This window comes from Eurytemora carolleeae, unplaced genomic scaffold (assembly GCF_000591075.1).
Source record: "Eurytemora carolleeae unplaced genomic scaffold, Eaff_2.0 scaffold1019, whole genome shotgun sequence".
Classification (NCBI taxonomy): domain Eukaryota; kingdom Metazoa; phylum Arthropoda; class Copepoda; order Calanoida; family Temoridae; genus Eurytemora; species Eurytemora carolleeae.
Genome location: NW_019396906.1, coordinates 66,967 through 91,779, shown reverse-complemented (window position 1 = coordinate 91,779; position 24,813 = coordinate 66,967). Strand labels below are relative to the sequence as shown.

The window sequence follows — 24,813 nt, the reverse complement described above, 5'->3', positions numbered from 1 at the left end:
TAATAAAATTATATAAACAATAAATTTGGATATTATACATATATATTATACATTATACATACAACAAACATTGCTTGTTTGTATTACATGTTCTGCATATCTACAACAAGAACCATATTTTACATGCATCCAACCATGCATAAAAAAAACAAAGATAATCAAATAACCAACTAAACCCATGGCCAATGCAAAGTGACAAACTTCAAACTTCCGTTTTTTAGCTACTTTGTATGCTAAAATATTTATTTTTCGCTCTCTCTCGAAGAGGGGAGGGGGAGGTACAGGGGTTCTAGACAGCTAGGAGGATTAGAAGAAGAGGGGGGGGGAGGTACAGGGATTCTAGACAGCTAGGAGGATTAGAAGAGGGGGGGGGAGGTACAGGGGTTCTAGACAGCTAGGAGGATTAGAAGTGGGCAAATAAACAAATTTCGATTTAATAGTTCAACAAAATTTTGACAAAAAAGCGAAATATCGGCGTTAGATTTTACAGGAACTGAGAAAACTAATTTTAGGCTTATATAGTAAGAAACCTGAAACCATTTGTAAATACGTTGTCATTCATGTCTCATATTGCGTGTTTATAATGGTTAATATTGTTAAATAAAGAAAACGGTGCTTACCATTCATTATTTTTTATCGCTTAGTGCATACGCCATTCTCAATTATTGGAAGAAATATGTCGTCATGTTCACAGCCATAAAGGAGGGGGCATTTTAGGCTTGCGCGCGCCCCCTCCTTGACATGTGTTAAGGTAATTTACATAAACTACCTATAAGATATTTTTAATTGATGCTGGATTTCTACATTTCCCTTGGGATAATTAGGTAAAATAACATCCCTCTCTGTACAATTAATTTTTTTTTTTAAGTTATCATGATCAGTTTTAACCTTCACTGTATTTGAAGAGATTGTAACTATCATCATTTAATAGATGTTGGTTAAATTATAGTTGGGGAGATTAAGACAATTAAGTGAATTCCACTGATTCTAATATTTTTATATTTTTCAAATTTTTAATCCTTCAGTTTATATTTCTTGGCAGCTGACTACACAGTTTATATTTGGGTAAGGATTAAGGAGGCTGGGAAAGAAAGGATAAAATATATGAGATAATGCAAGGGTGGTCCAAGGCCGGGTATAAAGTTGTATTCTTGAATACGCCAAATTCTGTAATACGCAATGAAAGCCGAAGCCGAAAATGAGAACGTTCATTGTGCATTCACAGAATTTGGACACTGGTACATTGTACAAGTACAATGTAAACATTATGCACGATTTATTTCAATATACGTCCCCTCAATGCAGTTCAGTTCTATCGTAGGACTGCACTTTTTAGAGTTATATCAATTATTCTTGAATGTGTATATGAATACACAGCTTGTATTGAATATTTAGCCAAACAACACATGTTTGTATACAATTTCTTGTCAGTCTCAAAACTCAGTTTTAGCCGCAACATTTTAAAATGCATGATTGATTATTGTTCATCGCAAAATTTTCCATTGAAAAAATTATGAATAAAAAACTTCCAAAATTTTCTAGTTCCTGCGGCTGGTCTAACAGCAGCAGCTCCTACAGCGAATATTGATTTTTATTATTATTTTATTTTTATCACAAAATAATAAAACACACAAAATATTATTCTTTTTACTCGTTCCACAAAAGATAAAACGGAATGTTTTGTAAATTGACTACAATATATTAAATCGGTTAGAATTCATGTTGAATTTTAGTCGGCTAGCGCCTACTAAAGAATCCTTTTCAGCAGTCTGAAAACGACTCATCATTAGATGATTAGTTTTAGTTCATTTGTATTTCATCTGTTCTTACTCGTGCTGTGTAGTATATTTATTTGTTTCTACTCGACCTTTTCTTCATATTTTTATTTGTTTAGGTCTTAGTCTTGACTCTCAAATATCTTACAACAGAGAGGAACCTAAACTTCACGAGATAAAAGGTTAACCTTTCATTTAGAAATTAATAAAAAGTAAATTCATCAGTTACCAAATGTTATGAATCTACAAAAATAATTAATTTTCAAGTGTCCCACAAATTGTAGGTTGGCATGTTCCAACGATATTATCAGACAAAAGTTAACAGGACATACCAATCTATAAAAGGAGGTTCACTTGAACAAACTATTCAACGAAATGTGTCAAAGATATAGTGAGACAGTAAAACAGTGGGAAAGGAACATTAAAGCATTCTTATGCATTTCGAAAATAAAATTATGAAGTGAATTGGGTCTTTGTTTGTAATTTGTACACTGCACAAGTCATGAATTATTTTAAATCATAAATTGAGTTTAACAGTCGTCTTCCTGTTGCACAGATCTTAAGTTACGATTACTGATTAGTTAATGAGAGCATTGAGTTTAGATTAACTTCTCTATGTATAATTGTATATATGAATATTAACTTCTCTATGTATAATTGTATATATGAATATTAACTTCCCTATTTATAATTGTATATATGAATGAAGCAAATGTTAGTAATTGTCTTCCTCTTCTTTCCGCTGTTAAAAACCTGCCAATAGCTTTTAAAAACACATTGTTGTCTTTCAGGGTGAGTTTAGTTTTCTTCACTTGATTTTGAATTGTTGAAATAATACAGAATCTTAATAATTCCTTCCTGAATTGTTAATTTTTGTATGCAATGTACTTTTTACAATGTATTGTACATAATAAAGCACACCTCATATTGCACACCTCAAACCAATATATATTATACAGTATTTTGAAATATATAAAATTAAATAAATCATAATAAAATTAAATATAACATGCATTTTGAAAGGATCAACAAATGTAATCAAATCTTTTCTAAATTAAAAACATGTTTTATCTGATTCTCATCTGATTTTCAAATGAAATGATCAATTTGCAACGAAAAAAATATGTTTACATTTTCTCTTTGTTTTCTGTAAAAGAAAGTTTATCGATAATTATATTGGTAGACCAGTCAAGAAGAAAACAGGATTCCCCCCGTATTGATAGACAGGGTTCCATACGTCCTGATGGACAGCGCGTAGAACGAGATTCACAGCTCCCAGAGATAATGACTCAGGTATAGTAAATAAGGTTTAACGTTTGAACTTTAATTAAAGGGGAACTGCTAAAAATATTGTCGGACGATTTAGGAAAGTTTTTGAAATAATTTTTAATTTATCTTTGTGGGGAGTTGAAGAATGTACTAGATACCGTAGACGTGAATTCAATTGATCCTCAATTTGTAGAGCACATTAATCTTCGATTCCATTTCACTTCAGTAGCAAGAAAACACGGATTTCTTCACCGTTGATTATCAGATAGAGGTTTAAAGGGTATCGTTGTGAATGAAGCATGCCACTTTTTTAACTAGAGAGTGGAGGGTCACTTGAAATTTCGTCAACATCCATTTAACGCTTGAATCTAAAATGAGTGGCAATGCTTGGATTGAATTTTGAAAAATAACCTTCTCATTTATCTAACTCCAACCCTTTTACATTAAACCTAAAACTTATTCGGTTTTAGTTAATCCTCTCTATAGGATTAACTATCTGAACAATACAATCCAATTAAAGTTAAATCATACAAAACCTAGTCATTCAACTTTAATGCCCTTTGCAAACCTTCATCTTATAAATGTATAAAATGCATGGCTTCATGCTTTTTTGTGTTTCTTCACCTTTGCCCTTATCATCTTATTCTTATATTCATAATTTCATGGCTCATTTTCATGTTTCTTTATGTCCCTCAACTTCCCCCTTCAAACCTTATCCTATGAAGTTATAAAGTTCATACCTTCTTTAAATTTCTCATCCTTCACCCTTCATCCTTAATCTAATGAATATATTTATTTCATGCCTCATGCTTCTTCATGTTTCTCAATATTCATCCTTTCACAATCATCTTCAAATGTGTGTATATTTAATACCTTTATACTTCTTTATGTTTCTCAATATGCATTCTTCAACTATCATCTTCAAATATATACTTATGTATTTAATACCTTCGTACTTCTTGAAGTTTCTCGAAATTCATTCTTCAAAATTTTCAAATATATATGTATTTAGTGCTCCTGTTACTCGTACTCATGTCTTCTTCCTTCTTGCTATTTATTTCCCCGTGTTCCATTATAAATAAAGGGGGTTCCAAAATTATGTTGACCATGTTATACAATATCGAATTAAAAGATAAATTCAGTACTACACTTTGCATAAATATATGGTCGTCTTCCTGTTACATAGTAGAATTCAGTACTACACTTTGCATAAAAATATGGTCGTCTTCCTGTTACATAGTAGAATTTATTATATGCATTATGCACCACATCCTGGACTTTTTTTTGGGTTTTATATTAAAGAACTTTCAATTAAACCACACTCTTGCCTCTCCGTAAATAATATAGATTTACAAAATCAACAGAAATATAAACTATTTAGTAAATTAATGATTTTATGTAAAAGATGGTATGTACATTACAAAGATAATTTAAAAACTCCATTTACTACCTCCAAAGCTCAAAGAAAATATATTTATAGAAAGTAATACTTTACAAAAATCTATGTTCAAATCACTCCCTCCCCTTCAAAATTGATAACAAAATATTCTTTTTTGTCTCTCTGAAAATTGATAATTTCCAAAAGTGGATTCCCTAGAAGAGTGGCTTGCGACTTTAGACAGCAGAGATAAAGAAGTAAATTGTCAGAATTTAACACTATTTCAGAGAAAAACAGTCTTAATTTTTCTCTCTGTTCCTGGGATAAAATCAAATTTAGATTTTTTCATAATATGTAGCTATTCATGTGCATTAGATTAATCTGAACTAAAATTCTGTAAACTAATTTGAAAAATAAAATGTATTAATAAATTTGTTAAGGATGGAAACATTCGAGTGGAAAGAGGCGATACAGCAAGGTAATACAACATATGAGTTATAAAATTATGTCATGAAAAAACTAGTCATGTAGAAAAATGTTAAAAAATGTTCACAAAAGAAAAAAAATTGTTTAAAGAATGATTATGGAAAAACTAGGAAAATATGTTGAATAGTAGGTTAGGAATGTACATTGAAAAGACGAAAAATATGTTGTATATTAGGAAAATATGAAGTAAGATAGGTAGGACAATATGTTGAAAGGTATATTAGGAAAATATGAAGTGAGATAGGTAGGAAAATATGTTGAAAGGTATATTAGGAAAATATGAAGTGAGATAGGTAGGAAAATATGTTGAAAGGACGACTATCGAATAATGTTGAAAGGTCAATTAGGAAAATATGTTGAACTATCGATTATAAAAATATGGTGGGAGGACGGTTCAAAAACTTTCTTGAAAAAAACGACTAAAAGTATCTTTGAAGAATGATATTTAAAACATGTTGAAAGGTTGTGAAATATTTTGAAAAAAAGATCATGAAATATGTTGAGAAGACGATCCAAAATGTAAAGATGTTCAGGACGATGCAAGCAATTAAAAACATCGACCCATATTATTTTTTCGATCTAATTTGTCTTATTGTTTTCTCAATTGCTGAAACCCTGCAAAGTCCAGATAGCTTTTTGGATTTCTTGAAAAATTTAAAAACTACTTCAAGAAACTGGTATAGAGTCGACTTTGAAGTAAAAATAAAAAGGCTTCCTCCACCCCTGGGCCCCCTCCTCCCACTCCCATTTCAATGATAATCACTGTAGGTTGACCTGCGAAGTAGCTGGGCTAGGCAACTACGTGCTAATGTGGAAAGAGAAGCAAAGAGTAATTTCAGCTGGAAATCTCATGGTAAAATATTTATATTTTTGTGTCACATGTTTTTTTTGAAATTTTTTTTCATATTTATATTTTTGTGCAAGGGTAGAGAGAAATTGCAAAAACGTCAAAATAAAAATATCGAAAATGTTTGGGAAATATTTCTTTGTAAGCAAACTATTTTAATTAACTGTTTTTATATCTAAGGGTATGTTTTTATTTTTAAATCCCTGCCTACATATTTTGGGAACAAATAAAACCTAACTTCTTATAGGGTTTTTATAAAGTAATAAACACTCAGATTTTGTCATCTGGTGTGTTGAAATAAATATATTTTACACATAAACGCTAAGTTTAAAAATTCAGTTTACTTTTGTAATCGATTATTCGATCCTGATATAAATTTATTGATGGTGTTAAATCTATATCTTAAACAGTTTATTTTTTATAATTAAAAAATGCAAACTCAGAAGAAGGCGGTAGTGGTACTTCTAAAATATATTTACAACATTTACTTCACAAATATTCCACATAAACTTTTGTCAGTCTGAGCTGGATGGTTTTGAATATAGGGAATGGGGAATAGGTTAAACTGCGCGATGAACAGATTTATGTCTTACACATTAGTATTGCCTTAGTATTAGCTGGAAACTTTTAATTGAATAAAATAAGGTAAACCAATAAACTGATCTAGTTTTCTACGTGATTCATGAGTTTATCTCTATTAGTTTTAAATGGATGGAATTAGTTAAACCGATTAACCTAATGCATAACCTGTTGTTTAGGTTCGAAAGGACCCGAGGTTTCAGTTGTCTGTAAAGGACGGAGTGTTTGTCCTTTATATTCGGAATGTACAAAGAGAGGACGCCGGGGATTATATTTGTGAAGTAAGTAGTATTAAAAGTAATACTAAATCTCGGTATTTTAGATGTCTAGATTCGATCATTTCTGTATCATAAAAAAAAAGTTAAGCCAGGTGTAAAGCAATATCAATTAAGAAAAACTTTGTATAAAGGAATTGAGTCTATGCCACAAACTAAAATTTTCCTATCGTTATAACTTTGCAACCCAATGTCGTAGACCTTAGATATTTTAAACTATGAATTCTGGTAGATCAAATTATTTGAGTTTGAAATATCAAAGTTTTACACTACCCAGTTGCAGAGATGTTAGGTTTAACAAATCTGAGTTTGTGACAAAAACTCATTTCCTTTATTAAATTTTTTTTGCATTTTATACTTTTTAATGTGCAATTTAAGTATTAAAAGGTCTTTTTTGATGTACTTGTTGAAATCGAATTTCAGAGTTTATGGTTATACAATATACAATCAGTACATGTTTAGTTGTGTTCAATTACGCGTGGATTCTCCCAAGAACCATAGACCATGAAAAACAACTCTTCCTTTAATGATCAGTTAGGATAAGTTAGGAATTAATAGAGAAGAAATCTCGTGCTAATTAGTATTTATGAAATGTTTAATGAACACGAAGAATAGCGTCACGTTGTTATTGTGTTATTAGTTTCATATCGATCAGAAACAATGAAAATACAATTTTTCATTTGTCAAATTTGATATAAATGTTTCAAGCTTGAAATTTAAAATATTTGAAAAATATGCTATTTAAAGGTTATCTACCATTTTATTGCGACAAAATATTGCTGCAGGTTTTCAGATTAAATAGTTTTCCACGAATTTTCTCTGAAATATAGATAATACGCAGAAATCCAAATTGAAAAAGTGCATTTCGATTGTTGTTGGAGTATCTTTTTTATCTCGGGATGTTTTCTAAGACAGAAAATTAAAACAGGATTATTTAGAAGAAAACTATTTTATTTTCCTCCAAGAAATACCAAAGCCATTTGGAATATGTTTGTTTAATAACGTTATTTTTAAACATTTGTATAAGTCCGTGGTAATATACAAAGGGTTAAAAAAAGTAAAAGTTAGTTGTGAATTAAAAAAGTAAAAGTGAGTTGTGAGGTAAAAAAGTAAATGTGAGTTGTGAGGTAAAAAAGTAAAAGTGAGTTGTGAGGGAAAAAGTAAAGGTGAGTTGTCAGGTAAAAAAGTAAAAGTGAGTTGTGAGGTAAAAAAGTAAAAGTGAGTTGTGAGGTAAAAATGTAAAAGTGAATTGTGGGGTAAAAAGTAAAAGTGAGTTGTGAGGTAAAAAAGTAAAAGTGAGTTGTGAGGTAAAAAAGTAAAAATGAGTTGTGGGGTAAAAAAGTAAAAGTGAGTTGTGAGCTAAAAAAGAAAAAGTGAGTTGTGAAGGAAAAAAAGTAAAAGTGAGTTGTGAGGTAAAAAAGTAAAAGTGAGTTGTGAGGGAAAAAGTAAAATTGAGTTGTGAGGTAAAAAAGTAAAAATGAGTTGTGAGGTTAAAAAAGTAAAAGTGAGTTTTGAGCTAAAAAAAATTAAAAGTGACTTGTGAAGTAAAAAAGTAAAAGTGACTTGTGAGGTAAAAAAGTAAAAGTGAGTTGTGAGGTAAAAAAGTAAAAGTAGTTGTGAGGTTAAAAAGTAAAAGTGACTTGTGAGGTAAAAAAGTAAAAGTCAGTTGTGACTTGTGAGGAAAAAGTAAAAGTGAGTTAGTCAGGATCTATGTGGATTGATAATAACTTTGAATTATGCTCTGCTAAAGATTGCAAATAATTTTCGCACCAGAGTCGAATTATGCATTCGAAAGGATGGGGCCCATTTCAAACATCTGCTTAAGAAAAAGAAGTAAGCAAATGTTATAACAAAATGTTTGTAAAAGTTAATTTCACAAAATAAATGTTCCCGAAACCACAGTTCTGTTTAATATATCTGATGTACTTATCTGAATAGTACATCTTAGTGTATGTAATATGTATATAATATATATATAAATCATATTGTACATCACGTCAAATTGAAATCTAGCTCCCAGTCCTCTCTTTGAAGAACTATTGAGAAAAATAAAAAGTTATAAATTTCAAGTATGTAACCAAATAATTTGCTTTTCTCATATGTGGTCATCAAATAAAAAAGATGAGTTTAACTTGTAAAAATTTGAATTTTTCTTGGGTTTCGATTGGGGTAATACGTATCGTCTAAGTACTAATACTAAGTGTGCTGCTGAATCACCAGTGGCCGAATTTAAAGAATTTGAGTCGTGGTTTAAATTTAAGCCGCGGTTTAAATATGGTTGGTTCCACTTAAAATTGTATCAAATGTTTCAAGATTTAAGCCGGCGCTAAATTTAAACCGGGTTTTGGCGGATTTTGGCGGATTTAAACCGCGGCTCAAATTCTTTAAATTCCATCTCTGGAACATTTGTTTACCTTGTTTTATAGGTTGACGTCCTTGGTAGACCATTGAGAGGAAAACAGATTTTAGAAGTTCTTGTTCCCCCTGTAGTACAGACTAGGTACTAAGGGTGAAAGGTTTTTTGACAAAATTGAGAGAAATCAATTCCAAGTAGTAAATACTAATGCATGTTTTAATGCTAAGAAACATTTACAAATGGCATTTTTCGTTAAAATCAAAATTGACCATTGCAAATGGGCTTGTGATAAAAAACGCTAGTAAGAGTTTTTTTTCTTCTCAAAAGATCCGTCTTTCCTAGTCATAGTCAACGGAAAAAATAGTTGGAGCTGAAAAACTATGGAAAACAGCTGATTTTGTGCTTTCCCTAATTTTTTCCACCCCTTAATGCTCCTAAATCGCACGTTTTTGAATATTTTTATTAACCATTTGCTGCATTGAATTAGGCCTTTGCAAGACAGTTTTTTTTGATACACATATCGACATATTTTGAAATTTTTTTTAAAAATAACTTGTATGACTGGTTTTTCGGTCACAAATAGCCATTTGCGATGGTCAGTTTTGATTTTATCGAAAAATGCATTTTTTAAATGCTGCTTTAAATTTTAAAAAAACACAGTAGTATTACTACTTGATTTGTGTTTCATGAATATGTTTCACCCTTACTAGGCATATATAATTATTAAAAAATTAAGTTTTATGATTAATTAAACTACAAAGGAACTGATCGTCAGCAACACTTTCTAATTTTCTTATAGCAAGAACTTCATTGCAGAACTTCATTATTTCAAACTAAGAATGCTGATCGATCAAATATTGAAAGTTTGAAAAATCAAAGATTTAAAGCAACAGGTTGCAAAAAAATGAGTTTATGGCGAATTTCCAGCGCCTTCCACTGCATACGCATATTTTCTTCAAACAGTAAGATGTCTTGAGGTGTTAGTATTTAACCCAGTAAAATACAAGAGTTTAAACATAAAGGATTTATTTATTTTAGAGAAAATAAAGTCGATCTCTATAAGGGCGATAATTATACTCTAAGGTAGAACTTTTTTAATTTTTTCATCTTTTTATATCACTTTAACACTTTTTTTCTTATTTTTAGATCTCTTTCAACTTTGTTTATCTCAATCTTCTTTCTATAGATATATTTTTTTTCTTCTTTTTATATCTCTTTCTTTTAATCTTAAGATACCTTTCTTATTTTCTTAATATATCTTTCTTCTTTTCATTATCATTATCAATCTTATAATCTATCTATTTATTATCAATCTTATCATTATCAATCTTATCATTATCAATCTTATCATTATCAATCTTCTCACTAGCAATCTTATCATTATCAATCTTATCATTATTAATCTTATCATTATCAATCTTATCACTAGCAATCTTATCATTATCAATCTTATCATTATCAATCTTATCATTATCAATCTTATCATTATCAATCGTATCATTGTCAATTTTATCTTATTCAAATTATTTTAGCTGCTCTGGGCAGGGCTATCCCAATCCACGTATTATTTGGTCAAAACAGGTAAAGATCATTAGATTGATCGACAAAAGATATTCTTAAATATAACCGAACGGACAAATTAAAATCATTCGGCTATTCTACCACGTGGATTTAACGGTTCTGTCAATATTTCAGAAAACTGTGACTTTCGATCACAATTTGACCCCTTTTACATAATTTTATAGCCATTTATCTAAAATATTTTTTTTGTTGGCATATACATTTTGAATGAAAAAGTATAAAATAAACAAATCTGTAAGTTTTAAGATTGTAGAAATAAAGACGAAAACACGTTTGATTTCAAATAAAAGAAACCGAATACTTCTCTCTCTGGTTAGTTCAGGGTTCTACATTATTTGATTATTCAATAATGTAATATAAAAATTTAAATTGACAAAATAGCAGAATTCTTAGTTTGGAAAAGCAATAATTCTAATCAATTTACAACTTACTAAACTTAATTAAGCTGATCCTTTTGTTGACGTCAAAAAAGTACAAATCATGTTGATCCAAATATTCGGATTAAAGGAGTTGATTCACTGCCACAAACTCTGATTTTCTAATCCCTATATCTTTGAAACCCAATGTCGTAAATGTTTTTTGATCTAACAGAAGTCATAGTTTGAAATTTCAAAGGTCTACGACATTGGAATCTAAAGATATTGGGATTAGAAAATCAGAGTTTGTTTCAAAGACTCAATTCCTTTAGAAAATTGTCTTGTTCATATGCATTTTCAAATATTTAATTAATTTTTCAACTTGCGTGTAATACTTTTTGCAAAATTTTTCACATGCATTGTTTTAAAGGAATAAATGGAAGTAGTTAAACTATGTAATCACAGTTAAAATACTTTTTTAGTATGGCCGAGAATTCACCAAAGAAAACCGGTTAAACCATTAATACCTACTTTAACTGCTTCCCGCTTTCCTTTCATTAAATTCAATCTTAGTCAACCTTTATTCAATGCTTTATACATAATTGTAGATATAAAATATTTTTTTTCCGCTTTGGTGCTTTGTTTTGAAACATGACAAAGGTTTTTCTTTTTAGTTAAAAATATTAATCGACCTAAAATATATAAGACTTTTATTACTGAAGAAGATAAATTGTATTAGGCCTGATAAACGCCGCCTAATCAAACCCTGCACCTTAAATAAATACAATTGCATTTACTGATTCTTGGGTCGACTTATATATATATACATATATATATATATATATATATATATATATATATATATATATATATATATATATATATATATATATATATATATATATATATTATTGGGCGTGATTAAATATATAAACTCTGGACCCAATATCCCAACCCTCCAGTGTGTGTAAATATGCACTAGGGTTTATAGCGGAAGCAAATTTTTACGAAAAATTGCATGCGAATTCCGGAAATTTTTGAGCGGAGTTCCGTAGACGTTTGTGCGAAATTCAGCACTTTTACGTGAAAATTAATGCTGTGGTCCAAAACACAAAACAATATGCGCAAACATTTCAGAAAAATTGCGGGAAAAGCTTTTTACTATACAGTCAAATTTTTGCTATAGTTTTGTAATTCGAATAATTGTTGCATGAATTTTGACACACAATTTGTGTGTGCAGAGTTTGCGTCAAAATAATTAAAGTTGATTAAAACGTTGAATTTTGAATCGGTAATTCAGGATTTCAGCCAGTGAGCACTTAATATTTAAGAAATAGTTGAACTGACGGTATGTAGTTCATCAACCTTTCTCATTGGATGCATACTGCCATTTAATTTTAGATTGCATTTTTAATTATATTACATTAACATGTAACAAACTACATACTAAAGCTAGAATTTCTTTTATTCTTTCTGAAGTATTAGGGCTTCTTTTTACAAGCAATATAAGAAACTTAAAATTCTGTAAGCTCTCTTATGAAATGTTGTTATTTTGTTTATAGCATATAAAGGTACAAGGAGTTTATAGAGTAGACAGTAAAAATCAATTTTCTGTTTCCTCCAAAACAATTTTTTTTAAATACGAAAATTGGCTTTGATAAAAAAACCAGAAGTGTTATTTAAAGATAAAATCATATGAAAAAAAAAACAAGATAATATAATATCTCAATATTTGTTTACGGATAAACTTAATGGAAGAACAAAGACGAAAAGATGACCAAAAAACAAACTTCCAACTGTATATTTTAAGTGGCTTTCCACTTATAGAATGGCATGTCCGATTCACACCGGTTCTCTTAAAATTCTTGTCTGATCAAGAATGCAGGAGATATCAATAGTTATATCTTTAAAATTTGATTATTTTTCGATAAATTTTTTACAGGTAGTGTTGAGCATTTGCCTATTTTCATATCAAAAGTCACTTTAAATTACACCGACAGTCCCTGAATTAAAATACGGTGATGGTGATGGACCAAACCTCTGTAGAGTAAAAAAGTAGATGTTAGTTCCACATTTATTGAAAATATATTTGTATATTTAAGGGCGGATATATGAGAAGACCAGGACATGATATAAATTGTATATTTAAGGGCGGATATATGAGAAGACCAGGATATGATCTATATTGTATATTTAAGGGCGGATATATGAGAAGACCAGGATATAATCTATATTGTATATTTTAGGGCGGTTATATGAGAATACCAGGATATGATCTATATTGTATATTTCAGGGCGGATATATGAGAAGACCAGGATATGATCTGAATTGTTTATTTAAGGGCGGATATATGAGAAGACCAGGATATGATCTATATTTTATATTTAAGGGCAGATATATGAGAAGACCAGGATATGATATGAATTGTATATTTCAGGGCGGATATATGAGAAGACCAGGATATGATCTGAATTGTATATTTAAGGGCGGGTATATGAGAAGACCAGGATATGAGGGACTCTCCCTTCCACTCACTAATGTCAACAGGAACAAACTTCAACTAATCATTAAAAAACATTTCTTCTTCTTCGGGTTACTTTAACTTGTAAAAAAACATCTGTGGTTGCAGTATTAAGAAGTTCAACGCTATTGTTTTTACACTCGCTAAAATTTTGCTGACATTCTCTTTAAAAGACTGTAATCCATTGGTTTGGGTTGTAACAGATCCAAGTTTGTGACCTCGTGGTTTTGAATGGTGCAAGGGAATAATATATTCTAGCACGCAACCCATCACCAAACCCAATCAATCAATTAATCTTATTACAATAGGGATAAACAAACAAAAAAATATTTTATTCATTTTTAAAATGTTAGCTCCTTTAGATCTGATTAAAACGTATAAGAAATCAGAATCAAATATATAAAGTTGTTGAAATGAAAAAATACTTCAGTATTTAATTACTAAGCTTTTAGGGCGCTTTGCGCCACCTTTCCTGTAAATAATTTTAACTTTTAATTGTTGTTGCTCTGAAAGTCGGACAATTTAAATAAATTTTAAAGGAATTGAGTTTTTGCCACAACCTCAAATTTTCTAATTTCTATATCTCTGCAACCAGTGGGTATAAACCTTTGATATTTCAAACTTAGGTTATTTGATCTAACAGAATTAATTGTTTGAAATATCTAAGGTCTACGACATTGGGTGGCCAAGATATAGGGATACGAATATTTGAGTTTGTGGGAAAAACTCAAATCCTTTTGGAGGATTTTTCTTTTCGAATTGGCGCAATTTAAAAAACTATTATCCTGGAATTTGTCCTCAAATTTTGATGTTCCTGAAACCTTCCTTCCACACAAAACTTTATGCCTGTTCTCACCCATCTTCTATTTTAACATTAAATAGATGCTCAATCTTTCAGCATTTTTTCTTCGATTGCAGATTGCACATTTACAATTTTTTCGTAGATTTTAAAATTTTACGAAATTAAAAATATTTGAAGACACATTTTTGCAATTCTAAGCATTAATAAACCTTCCCTGGGGTAAAACAAACACCCAGACATTCAAGCAAAGCAAAATTTATTTTTTTAAACGTACAATGTACAATTTACATGCAGCTTACAAAACAAAAACAAAAAGAATTGATTATTTTTTAAGGAATCTCGGCGAAATGTATTTAAGAAATTATTTTTTATATTTCGATCTATCGTTTGAAATAGTAGAATTTTAAATATTATCGTAATACACAGTATCATCAAACTTGTCTTTTCTTCGAAAATCATTCCCCGGTCCGGCCCTGAAGGTGAGGGGTAATTCTTACAAAAGTAAAACTATAAAATCATTTTTTTCCTTGAGTTCAATAGATTCAATTTTAAAATTACTCAAATAAATGGAAAAATATTTTAAGGTATTTAATATACATGAAAGAAAAGCTTTTTATACTTTGAAAGAAATATTTTTAATAAATAAACCCAATAAATTCCTTCAATATTGTTGAAGAATGTTTTGTAAACAGGCAAGACAGCGGTAATTACATCTGTCAAGCCAGTAATGGAGTTTCAACACCTGCACAAGCTGTCATAACTGTCAGGGTTAAATGTAGGTTTTTAATAATCTTTTCTATTTTTATAAATATATTTTTAATTATTATTGCTTCTGATGTATACAAATTTTTACAACGTTAAATATAAAAATTTCTAACTTAATAGAAATTCCAAATACATTTCAAAAATCTAAAAGCGAGGCCAATTTCAAATAATTTTTAAAGGTTAGGTTAAAAAGCCAGAGGCGCAACTAGGGGGAAAATTTATTATTTTGTAATGGTTAGGGGGGGTGTAGGGGTGGTCTTGCACCCCCTCTCCCCTTTAGAATTTTTTTTTCAAAATAAATGCGATTTTTATAAGGGTTTGATGTCGAAAAAAGGAAATTTTCAGTTGTTGCATGCAGATTTGGCTGTGTTCAATTCAAATCGTTTTTTTCTTGTGTTTTTAAAAAATTTATATTTTCAACAACTGTAAAATTAACGATATGAGTCAATCAATTCTTTGATAACGATATGAGTCAATCAATGTGTGCGCAGAGCGCCAAAGAAAGTTCAGGGGGCCCCTCTCAGGTGCTAGGGGAGGGCGCGCGCCCGACCGCCCCCCCCAGTTGCGCCTCTGTAAAAAGCAATACCTCACAACTTTGAATTTAAGACAAATATGCGTTTTAAGTTTACAGATTTGAATATTATCGCTTTTTGATTAAGTTTTTTGATTTCCAGACGTCAACCAGCTTTCCAAGCTTTTCTTTTTTTAATCCTTACTTTTAATTATATTTGTTTTGTATGCTCTTTATCAGAGAGATCGTCTTTACAAGAGCAGTTCATCTATTTATTTATCACAACAATGGTCTTTACAAGAGAATACCTTTTTTTCTAGCCAACAATGGTCGTTACAAGAGAAAATCTATTTATCTAATAATTTATCTAACAAGGAACTCTTTTTATTTAACAAAGGTAGTTGGAAGAGCAAATCTATTTATCTTACGATGGTCATTACAACATCAAACCTTTTATCTTTCCGAACAATGATCGTTACAACATCAAACCTTTTTATCTTTCCGAACAATGATCGTTACAAGAGCAAATATATTTATCTAATAAAAGTAGTTACAGCGTAAAAGGTCAAATCTGTTTATCTTCACATCCGTTTATCTTACAAGGGCAAATCTATCTATCTATCACATCCGTTTATCTTATGTGCGCAAATCTATCTATCTATCACACCCTTTTTCCTTGATTTTTAGAATTATATCTTACAGTGTCGTTGTTTAGTCCGAATTTGGTTACTATTTATTTTATCATTAAGCGTTGTTTACAAAAACCTGGACTAGCAAATTTTTTATTGATAATAAGTTCAATTGAACATACTAACAGACATACTCTTCAACTCTTTTTTTCATAACCTTCGGGGCCTTTCATTAGTTAGAATAATCTTGTTTTATGCAAAATTCTGTATTCTGAATCCATAAGTAATATTCTGTGTTGTACAATGTTTTTTGTAGTGTCACACATTCACAGTCGTATGCATTATCAGAAAGTTTATATTTTGTGTCTTTTATATAAACCAACTTTCAGAGGAATTATAATTACACTTCCTTTTCTTGTTTGAGTTGAAGACTCTTAAAGTATAATTAGGTCTGGTAGAAGACAAAGAAATGAGTTTTATTTTGTCGTGATGATAAGTTTTTAAAGAAAGATAAAAATAATAAAAAAATATGGTTTCTGAGTCAGGAAATTTTGAGCTGGTGGCTAAGCCAAGAAGTTCAGGGACAAGACGTCTTAATCCGCCAATGACAGCATTTAACTTCTAAAATAAATTCTGAAGAAAAGTGGGATATCCTGCCCTCTTGTCTAGTTAAATATATAATGTTTAATTATTAGATCCACCGGAGGTAGAAATGGAGCAGAATTGGTTAAAGTCTGAGAGTGGAACAGAGATAGATATTGATTGCATTGTTTATTCAGATCCTTCTCCACAGGTGCATTCACTCATTCATTTAATTATTCATCCCATAATTCATTCATCCTGTCATTCTTTAATTCATCCTTTTACTCATTTATCCTTTCATTCATCTATTATAAATTAATCCATTCCTTTATTTATTCATTAATCTATTATTTATTTATTTATTTATTTAGTCAGTCAGTACTTATTTCATCAATTCATTTATTCATCCTGTAACTATCTCATTAATTCATTTATTTTTATTCATTCATTAATTTAGTAATTCTTTAATTAATTAGGTTCATTAGTACCATATTGACCATTAATCTAATCACCTGTGAATTCATTTATGAAAGATAAATCAATGATTCATTGTTGAAACTAAAACTTATGTTGACATATAGGAAAGAAATGGCATAAAATGGTAAAATGGATTACTAGTTAGAAAGGAAGAATGTAGAATGGATTACTAGCTGGAAAGAAATAATGTAGAATGGATTACTAGTTAGAAAGGAAGAATAAAGAATGTAGAATGGCTTACTAGCTGGAAAGAAAGAATGTAGAATGGATTACTAGCTGGAAAGAAAGAATGTAGAATGGATTACTAGCTGTAAAGAAAGAATGTCGAATGGAATACTAGTTGGAAAGAAGGGTGTAGAATGGATTACTAGGTGAATAGAAGGGTATAGAATGGATTACTAGCTGTAAAGAAAGAATGTAGAATGGATTACTAGCTGGAAAGAAAGAATGTCGAATGGATTACTGGCTGGATAGAAGGGTATAGAATGGATTACAAGTATAGGGTAGAAGGGTGTAGAATGAATTACTAGCTGGATAGAAGGGTGTAGAATGGATTACTAGGTGAATAGAAGGGTATAGAATGGATTACTAGCTGGAAAGAAAGAATGTAGAATGGATTACTAGCTGGAAAGAAAGAATGTAGAATGAATTACTAGCTGGATAGAAGGGTGTGTAGAATGGATTACTAGCTGGATAGAAGGGTGTAGAATGAATTACTAGCTGGATAGAATGGTATAGAATGGATTACAAGTATAGGATAGAAGGGTAGAATGAATTACTAGCTGGATAGAAGGGTGTAGAAATGAATTACTAGCTGGATAGAAGGGTGTAGAATGAATTACTAGCTGGATAGAATGGTATAGAATGGATTACAAGTATAGGATAGAAGGGCGTAGAATGAATTACTAGCTGGATAGAAGGGTGTAGAAATGAATTACTAGCTGGATAGAATGGTATAGAATGAATTACTAGCTGGATAGAAGGGTATAGAATGGATTACTAGCTGGATAGAAGGGTGTAGATTAGAATGGATTACTATTTGTGAAACTGAACAAAGTGAAGTCCTGTCCTGTGTTGGAAAGAATTTGGCGTGAGTTTAAATATTCAAATATTATACTCACTAATCCATAATATGTTCTTTCTAAATCCGTTTCTCTCAAATCTGAACAATATGTGAAAATAGATTAAGAAAATATTTCAGAGCTTAACTCTAAGATAAATCTATTTTCAAGGTTGCGGTGAGAGAATCCATTTGGTAATCCAAACCAATCCCCGGTAGTATATCCTGAACCCAGTACACTGAGTTTTCTAATTCATGTACTATGTACGATGTACACCATTTGTCTAACCATTGTCATTGGTATATAACAAACTGACACATTCTAAAACAGGACAATATTTGAGAAGGTTTAAAACCATTTTAATTTCATTCCAGTTAAAGATTACGAATGGGAAACAGATATGACATTAAATACCTGTTTAAACAGTAAAGAAAAGTTTTAGTTGAGTAAAGAAGAAAAATAAGATAATAACAGGCTGGGTATATAGTAACTAACAAAACAGGAGAGGAAAAACAAATCCTGTTATTACTAGTAAAGGTTATTTCTGTTTTTGTCTAGGTGACCTGGTTCAGAAACTCCGGGAAAATATTTGAAACGGATCGACTGCTTATGACCGAAAAACCAGGACGCTGGACAATTAAAATCATCGATATAAGGGACCTTATCACTTTATATTTTCTCCATTTGTGGAGTTGCTGTCCAATTCACAGCGTTACCCTTTAAACCTTCGTCTGCATTAAAGCATGTAAAACATACTATTTTTAATCGCGGTTTCTCACAGTAGGTCACTTGCGGAATTAAGCCACACAGGAAGGAAAATGGCAGAATTTAACACTTTTCCCGAATAGGAAAACTCCAAGAGCTTCCTAATTGTTCTTCAGATAAAGGTTTACAGGACACCGTTGTAGATATCACATACCACTATATAAATAAAAAGTAACGCAAATTTGCATTAATAGTTCTTAAAGTATGTAAAAATACTAACATAATTCAACCATGCAAGAAAAGCTTAAAAGAAACTTGCGTAAGAAAATTCTTGAGTATGATCTGAGATGAATTTTATAAGTCCCTGCCTTAGAAGACGTAAATAAAAATATCGTCAACAATTCCTTTTAAATCGCTATATTTGAAACATGTGTATCGTTCTGCGAGTTGAGAAGTTTATTATATTTTCTATTCTGAACTGCACTACAGAGCAAGGAAAACTTTACAGAAACTTCTCCTAACTAGACCAACGGCATCGGAGATAATCAGGGCACAAAACTTTCACATTTTCAAATTTCAGGGATTCAAAAAAGTTATCACATTCATTTGTTCAAAAACTTTAAAAATACCTGAGAATATAAATATGATTAGAGAACAAGCAAATATTCAGCTTCTGCTTAGCCTACTGCTTAATATACAAGGGGTACCCTCAAAGGAAGAGACGAAGTTCATTCAGCCTTTTTGCTGTGTACTTTTTTTGTCAAATCAAAAAGTACATTTAACATAAAAAAATTTGTATGCAAGACACAAAACGAAATTTAGCCTTCAGAGCGTTTTAATTTTAGAGGTTTAGATCGTCATTAACCTTTTGTGGGTAATTTTGTAAGTAAAAATCTGAAAGAATATGAATTCTTATTTCAAGACCTTCTTAAAGATGTACATCCATACCATGCAAATTTTATCTAACAAACAATAATGACTGTATTCAATTTTTGAAATTTTAAAGTTAAACTTTTCGTCGTAAACTTTTGATTTTCAGGGTGAACATACTAGATTTCATTCTTTGTTGGAAAAGTGCTTAACATGACTTCGCGAATCTTTAATTGATAGTGTCAGAATGAAGAAAAAATCAGCTTTATAAAAATATTTATTTCAAAAAGACAACTCGAAGATTCTAAAATGCTTTTGAAATCAACTTAAATTAATAAAAGATAAAAAAAATTGGAAATAAAGAGAACATGAATGAATGCTGACGTAAATTGAATAGATGATTAACTGAATATATATATTGAACCTAATTTGATGGATTTCCTGGAAAGTTTAATAATGAATGTTTAACATAGATCGTGGAAGGGCTTTAAATAAATACTGTGAATTAGAAAAAACAAAAAAGGTCACTTTCTCTTTAACTTTTAAGCTTGTGCTTGATACCTTTGACCCCCATATACAAAAACTACAATTGAAAATTCTCAAATATTTTGGAAAATAACATATAATTAATAAAACTCAATTCCTTCATAGTAAAGAAAACTATATAAAATCTATGAAAAAAGAAAGAAATGGCATTTGAAAAAACAAATTTCTCTGAAAAACATCACACAGAACAAGGGTATCTTCACTTGTTAAAATACTACATTTAAAAATTTGTCAAAAATCTAAATTTGATTTAAATACATATGGTTTACTATACATACAAGGTTTAACGTTAAAATTTTCCCTTCACCTCCCCTTTCCTATTTCAGAAGACTGCAAACTATTCGTTTTTTAAAAACTAGTTTGAAGCGCTAAGCAACTGATTGAAATCTGTAATTAAAATATTTTGCTGTTTTAACATGAATACTTAAAAATGAAAATGCAGATGATTTTGGTAAAAATGGTTTATACTGAAAGCTATATATATATATATGAAGTGCTCGGGGTTTAGGGAGTCAGATTTCGGTAACTACAGTTGTAGGGCAACTAATCTTCTGGGAAAAGCATCTGCTGTTTCTGTTATTTCAGGTAATAATGCAGCTTTATTAATATTTTAACACGTTTCACAAAATTTTAACCAAATTATCAAATCTGTGCATGCAACGGGATTATTGTAAAAAGAACTCAGAAAATTATAATCTTAAGTTAATTATTTTCGTTTATTTAAAAAAATTCAAAAGATTTAACGATCAAATCTCGGAATTTTTCTAGTGCGAAAGTTTGGTGTTGAAGGGGTTTTTATTGATCTGCCAGGGGTTATGATCTGGCAGCACATTCATCAGTAAACGCTTTATTTATGCTGAGAAGAGGGTTGACTAGAATCCAGCTGTTTACAGTTTAGGAATGTGTTGGCTTGTGAATAGTAGAGTACAGGAATTCTTCTGATATATTGTAATGAGGCCCAGGTGCCTTATAGACAGAAAACATCATATCTCATTGCTCCCAATCATTTGTAAGTCCAGACTGGATACCTCCAGGTACCTAGAGTTGGCAACCAAAGACTCTCCCTGCTTGTCCACCTATCCTCTCTTCATCATCTTTTCCTTGGATCATTCCATTTAAAGCTCCTTTCCTATTGAGTATAGAAATCATGCACCCTTTTGCTGCGAGAATTGTTTACGGGCACCCCTTTGTCTTCCTACATCTGTCACTGGGTCTTAACTGTTTAACCAGATGTTAGCTTTTGATATGCATGAAACCACAGGTTTGTGTGGAGTGCGAGAACCGAACTCTTGGCACCAATCTAGTTACTTGCTCTGGACAAACGTGCTTAATTTCAGTATATCACACACTAGCCTAGCCACCATTCATTTTTCATCACACAAAAAAATGTGTTTAAAAGTACCCACCNCCCCCCCCCTTTATTTGACATAAATCTAAATTTACATGCAAAAACCTTAAATGAATAAAAAATGTTATCCAACCTTCAAAAATTTAATTTTGTCTGACGTAATAATGGCTATAAATGAAAATCATCATCACACTTTAAATATTTAATTATTTGGAAGAAACATTTAATAATTGTGTATTACAATTTTGTAGAATTAGCGTGTACGTTACCTTTAATCTTGACAATCAGGAAGACGACTAGGATTATCTCATCCTCTTCCGTCATTTATCAAGACAAAGCACATTGATTTTTTAAAGAAAAATATGAGTACGTCTCAATATTATCAATATTAAAATTGTTGCCTTACTTTCCTTTTAGTATATAGAGTAACAGCTGAACTTATCGGCTTAAGTTTTGTTTTAAATATTAAAATGCAACGGGCAATCACTGCAAACTAGACAAAGTGAGAAAGACAAAGGAACTGAGTCTTTGTCATAAACTATGATCTTCTAATCTCTATATCTTTGTAGCCCCATGCCGTAGACCTCAGATATTTCAAACTATGAATTCTGTTAGATGAAAAAAGTTTGAAATATAAAAGGTTTACACCATCAGGTGGAAAAATATAGGTATTAGAAAATTAGAGTTTGTTACAAAGACTCAATTCCTTTATGCAACATTACTTATTAAACTTTGTGATCACGTTGCTTCTCTAGTATTGATCTTCTGCACAAGTATGAGAATAGCAAATTTATCTGGTGACAGGGAAGAACTTCAAACATTCTTGTTCTTCTTAATAATCAGATTTCAATCTTACATACAATCTACTTCAATTTTGACGTAATGAAGAATTTCCGAATTATAGTTTTGAATAGATGTAGATTGCGCATACAATTTGTAAATATATTTCAAACATTTGGAAGAAATTAAACAAGAAAGAAGATATTGATTGATAGGTTTAGGCGAAGCAAGTTTGAGAGTAAATTGAATCTGTTTCCAAACAATGGAACAATATCTTCTTCTTCGTTGTTTATCTGTATACCTTATTTGTAAATCAATACACAGACTCACAGTGATTGGATACGTGACGCGAGAAGAAAAAATATATTAATAAAATCCCAAAATCACATGTCTCCAATTGCAATAACTCATTGATTTTTACAGTCATTAATCCAAATACTTTTGACCTGGAACGGGTCATTTATGAATAACGACAGGTTAGTCAACCTGGGAAGAATGGCGATGCACCCAAAGAGGCTTGACTTAATTTCGGAAAACAGTGTTTTAAATGCCTTTATTTCAAAAGGCCCAAGAAAACTAAACATGAGTAGATTTGAAGAAGGGTACGTGTAGGCGCGCAACTAGACATTCAGCAAGGGGGGAAAAGATCAAATATTTGACGGGTAGCGCGAAATAAAATGTTTTTCTCCCCCCTAAACATTTCTAAGGGGGAGGGGAAAAATTATGTGTCTTATGCTTGAAATCATGAAAACTACCTTACCAATTCAGGATATTTTGGGGGTAAATTTTTATGTTTGGAGCAAAGAGTGGGAAAAATCTAAATCAATATTTCAGGGTCAAATTTTATTTTTTTAATGGCATTATTTTTTTTAGAATTTTTGTTTTTTTGATGGTTAAATATTTAGGAAAAGGTAAAAAATCATGTATTTTTGAAACCTTTCTTTAGCTCCATCCTGGAGTAGTTAAAGTAAATTTTTTTTCCAACTCAATACCATTGCCATCTAAATTACTTTGGACAATTTAGAAATGGCCTCCAATGGCCTCCAAATGTTTCATTGACAAGTTTAGAGGCAAATGTATAAGATATTGGCCAAAAAAGCTATAATTAAAAACAGTTTTTGGTGCATTTTTCTCCTAACTCCTCTTGCTTGGCCAAATGGTGTCGCCTATAAAATAACTTGAAATTACAATAAATATTTGAAATCTTGCTAGTTTGCTAATTTTTTTCAGATCATTGAAGTAAAGCCCAAGGGCTATCCAAAAGTGTGTCAAATGTTATAGGAATAAGTTTGAAAGAGGTGTTGTTCAGAATTTAAGATATTTTCCAGCTCTAAAACCAGGTGAAGTTTCACTGCAGACTAACGTCTTGGTCTAAGATACAAGGTTACTATCAGAGCTCTAAGCAGTTGTGAGGCTAAAACAATATATATTAAGATTTGTAATTGCACTATCTAGAGAAAAGGCATAGGCTGGCCAATGGACCCTGTGCAGATTTGGAGGTTTGTTGAGTGTTCACTGATAAGGTTAGGGAATATGGTTTCCATTCTTTGCTTCATCCAGTAGACTCTTATGAATAAGTATACTTCTTTTTAGAGCATCATTAAGGTTCTTGATTCATGGGGTATTAGTATGTAATAAATATAGTTAATAAACTACATATTTGCAAACCCAAACATACCTATATATATAGTTGTGATATTATCTGCACCCTAACAATGTTTCGTTTATTTCTGAGAACTACGTTTATTAGTTTTGACTACGATTTAATTTAACTACGTTCATTGATTTAACTTGAACCATAAAACCCAAAATATAGAACAGTTGAACATGAACCTTTGTCTCGTGTAGAGGGCAGAGAGTCAGCTCTATTTGTATATGTAGGATACAGAGTAAAAGAATACTTTCGTCGTATCTGTATTGATACAGACTGAAGTATTATTTATCGGACAAGCAAGTTCGAGAGCGAGTTGTAACTGTACGATACACATTGAAGAATACATATAGCTTCGTATCTGGATTAATACAGGCTGAAGTATTAATGTAGAACATTGAGTTCTAGAGCGAGTTGTATCTGTAGGATACACACTGAAAATATATGATGGAGTATCTGAACGATACATAATGAAGATACAAAGAGTGTCTGAACGATGCATACTGAGAATACAGATAATATCTGAACGAAATATACAGAATACAGAGTATCTGAACGATACATTCTGAGAATATAGAGTATCTGAACGATACATACTGAGAATACAGAGTATCTGAACGATGCATTCTGAGAATACAGAGAGTGTGGTATCAGACTAAGGT

General features: G+C 30.8%; 1 protein-coding gene across 1 annotated transcript in view; it reads left to right on the top strand.

Moving 5' to 3' along the window:
* Window positions 1-24,813, top strand: part of LOC111709961 (neural cell adhesion molecule 1) — a 78,923-nt gene that overhangs the window by 36,763 nt on the left and 17,347 nt on the right. Inside the window, exons 12-24 of the mRNA XM_023483945.1 lie at window positions 1,895-1,957; window positions 2,959-3,068; window positions 4,863-4,900; window positions 5,677-5,761; window positions 6,514-6,615; window positions 9,036-9,109; window positions 10,004-10,048; window positions 10,498-10,546; window positions 13,389-13,450; window positions 14,919-15,001; window positions 16,827-16,924; window positions 18,810-18,907; window positions 20,881-20,957. Of these exons, the coding sequence (XP_023339713.1) occupies window positions 1,895-1,957; window positions 2,959-3,068; window positions 4,863-4,900; window positions 5,677-5,761; window positions 6,514-6,615; window positions 9,036-9,109; window positions 10,004-10,048; window positions 10,498-10,546; window positions 13,389-13,450; window positions 14,919-15,001; window positions 16,827-16,924; window positions 18,810-18,907; window positions 20,881-20,957 (984 nt within the window). The remainder of the gene's footprint in view (window positions 1-1,894; window positions 1,958-2,958; window positions 3,069-4,862; window positions 4,901-5,676; window positions 5,762-6,513; window positions 6,616-9,035; window positions 9,110-10,003; window positions 10,049-10,497; window positions 10,547-13,388; window positions 13,451-14,918; window positions 15,002-16,826; window positions 16,925-18,809; window positions 18,908-20,880; window positions 20,958-24,813) is intronic.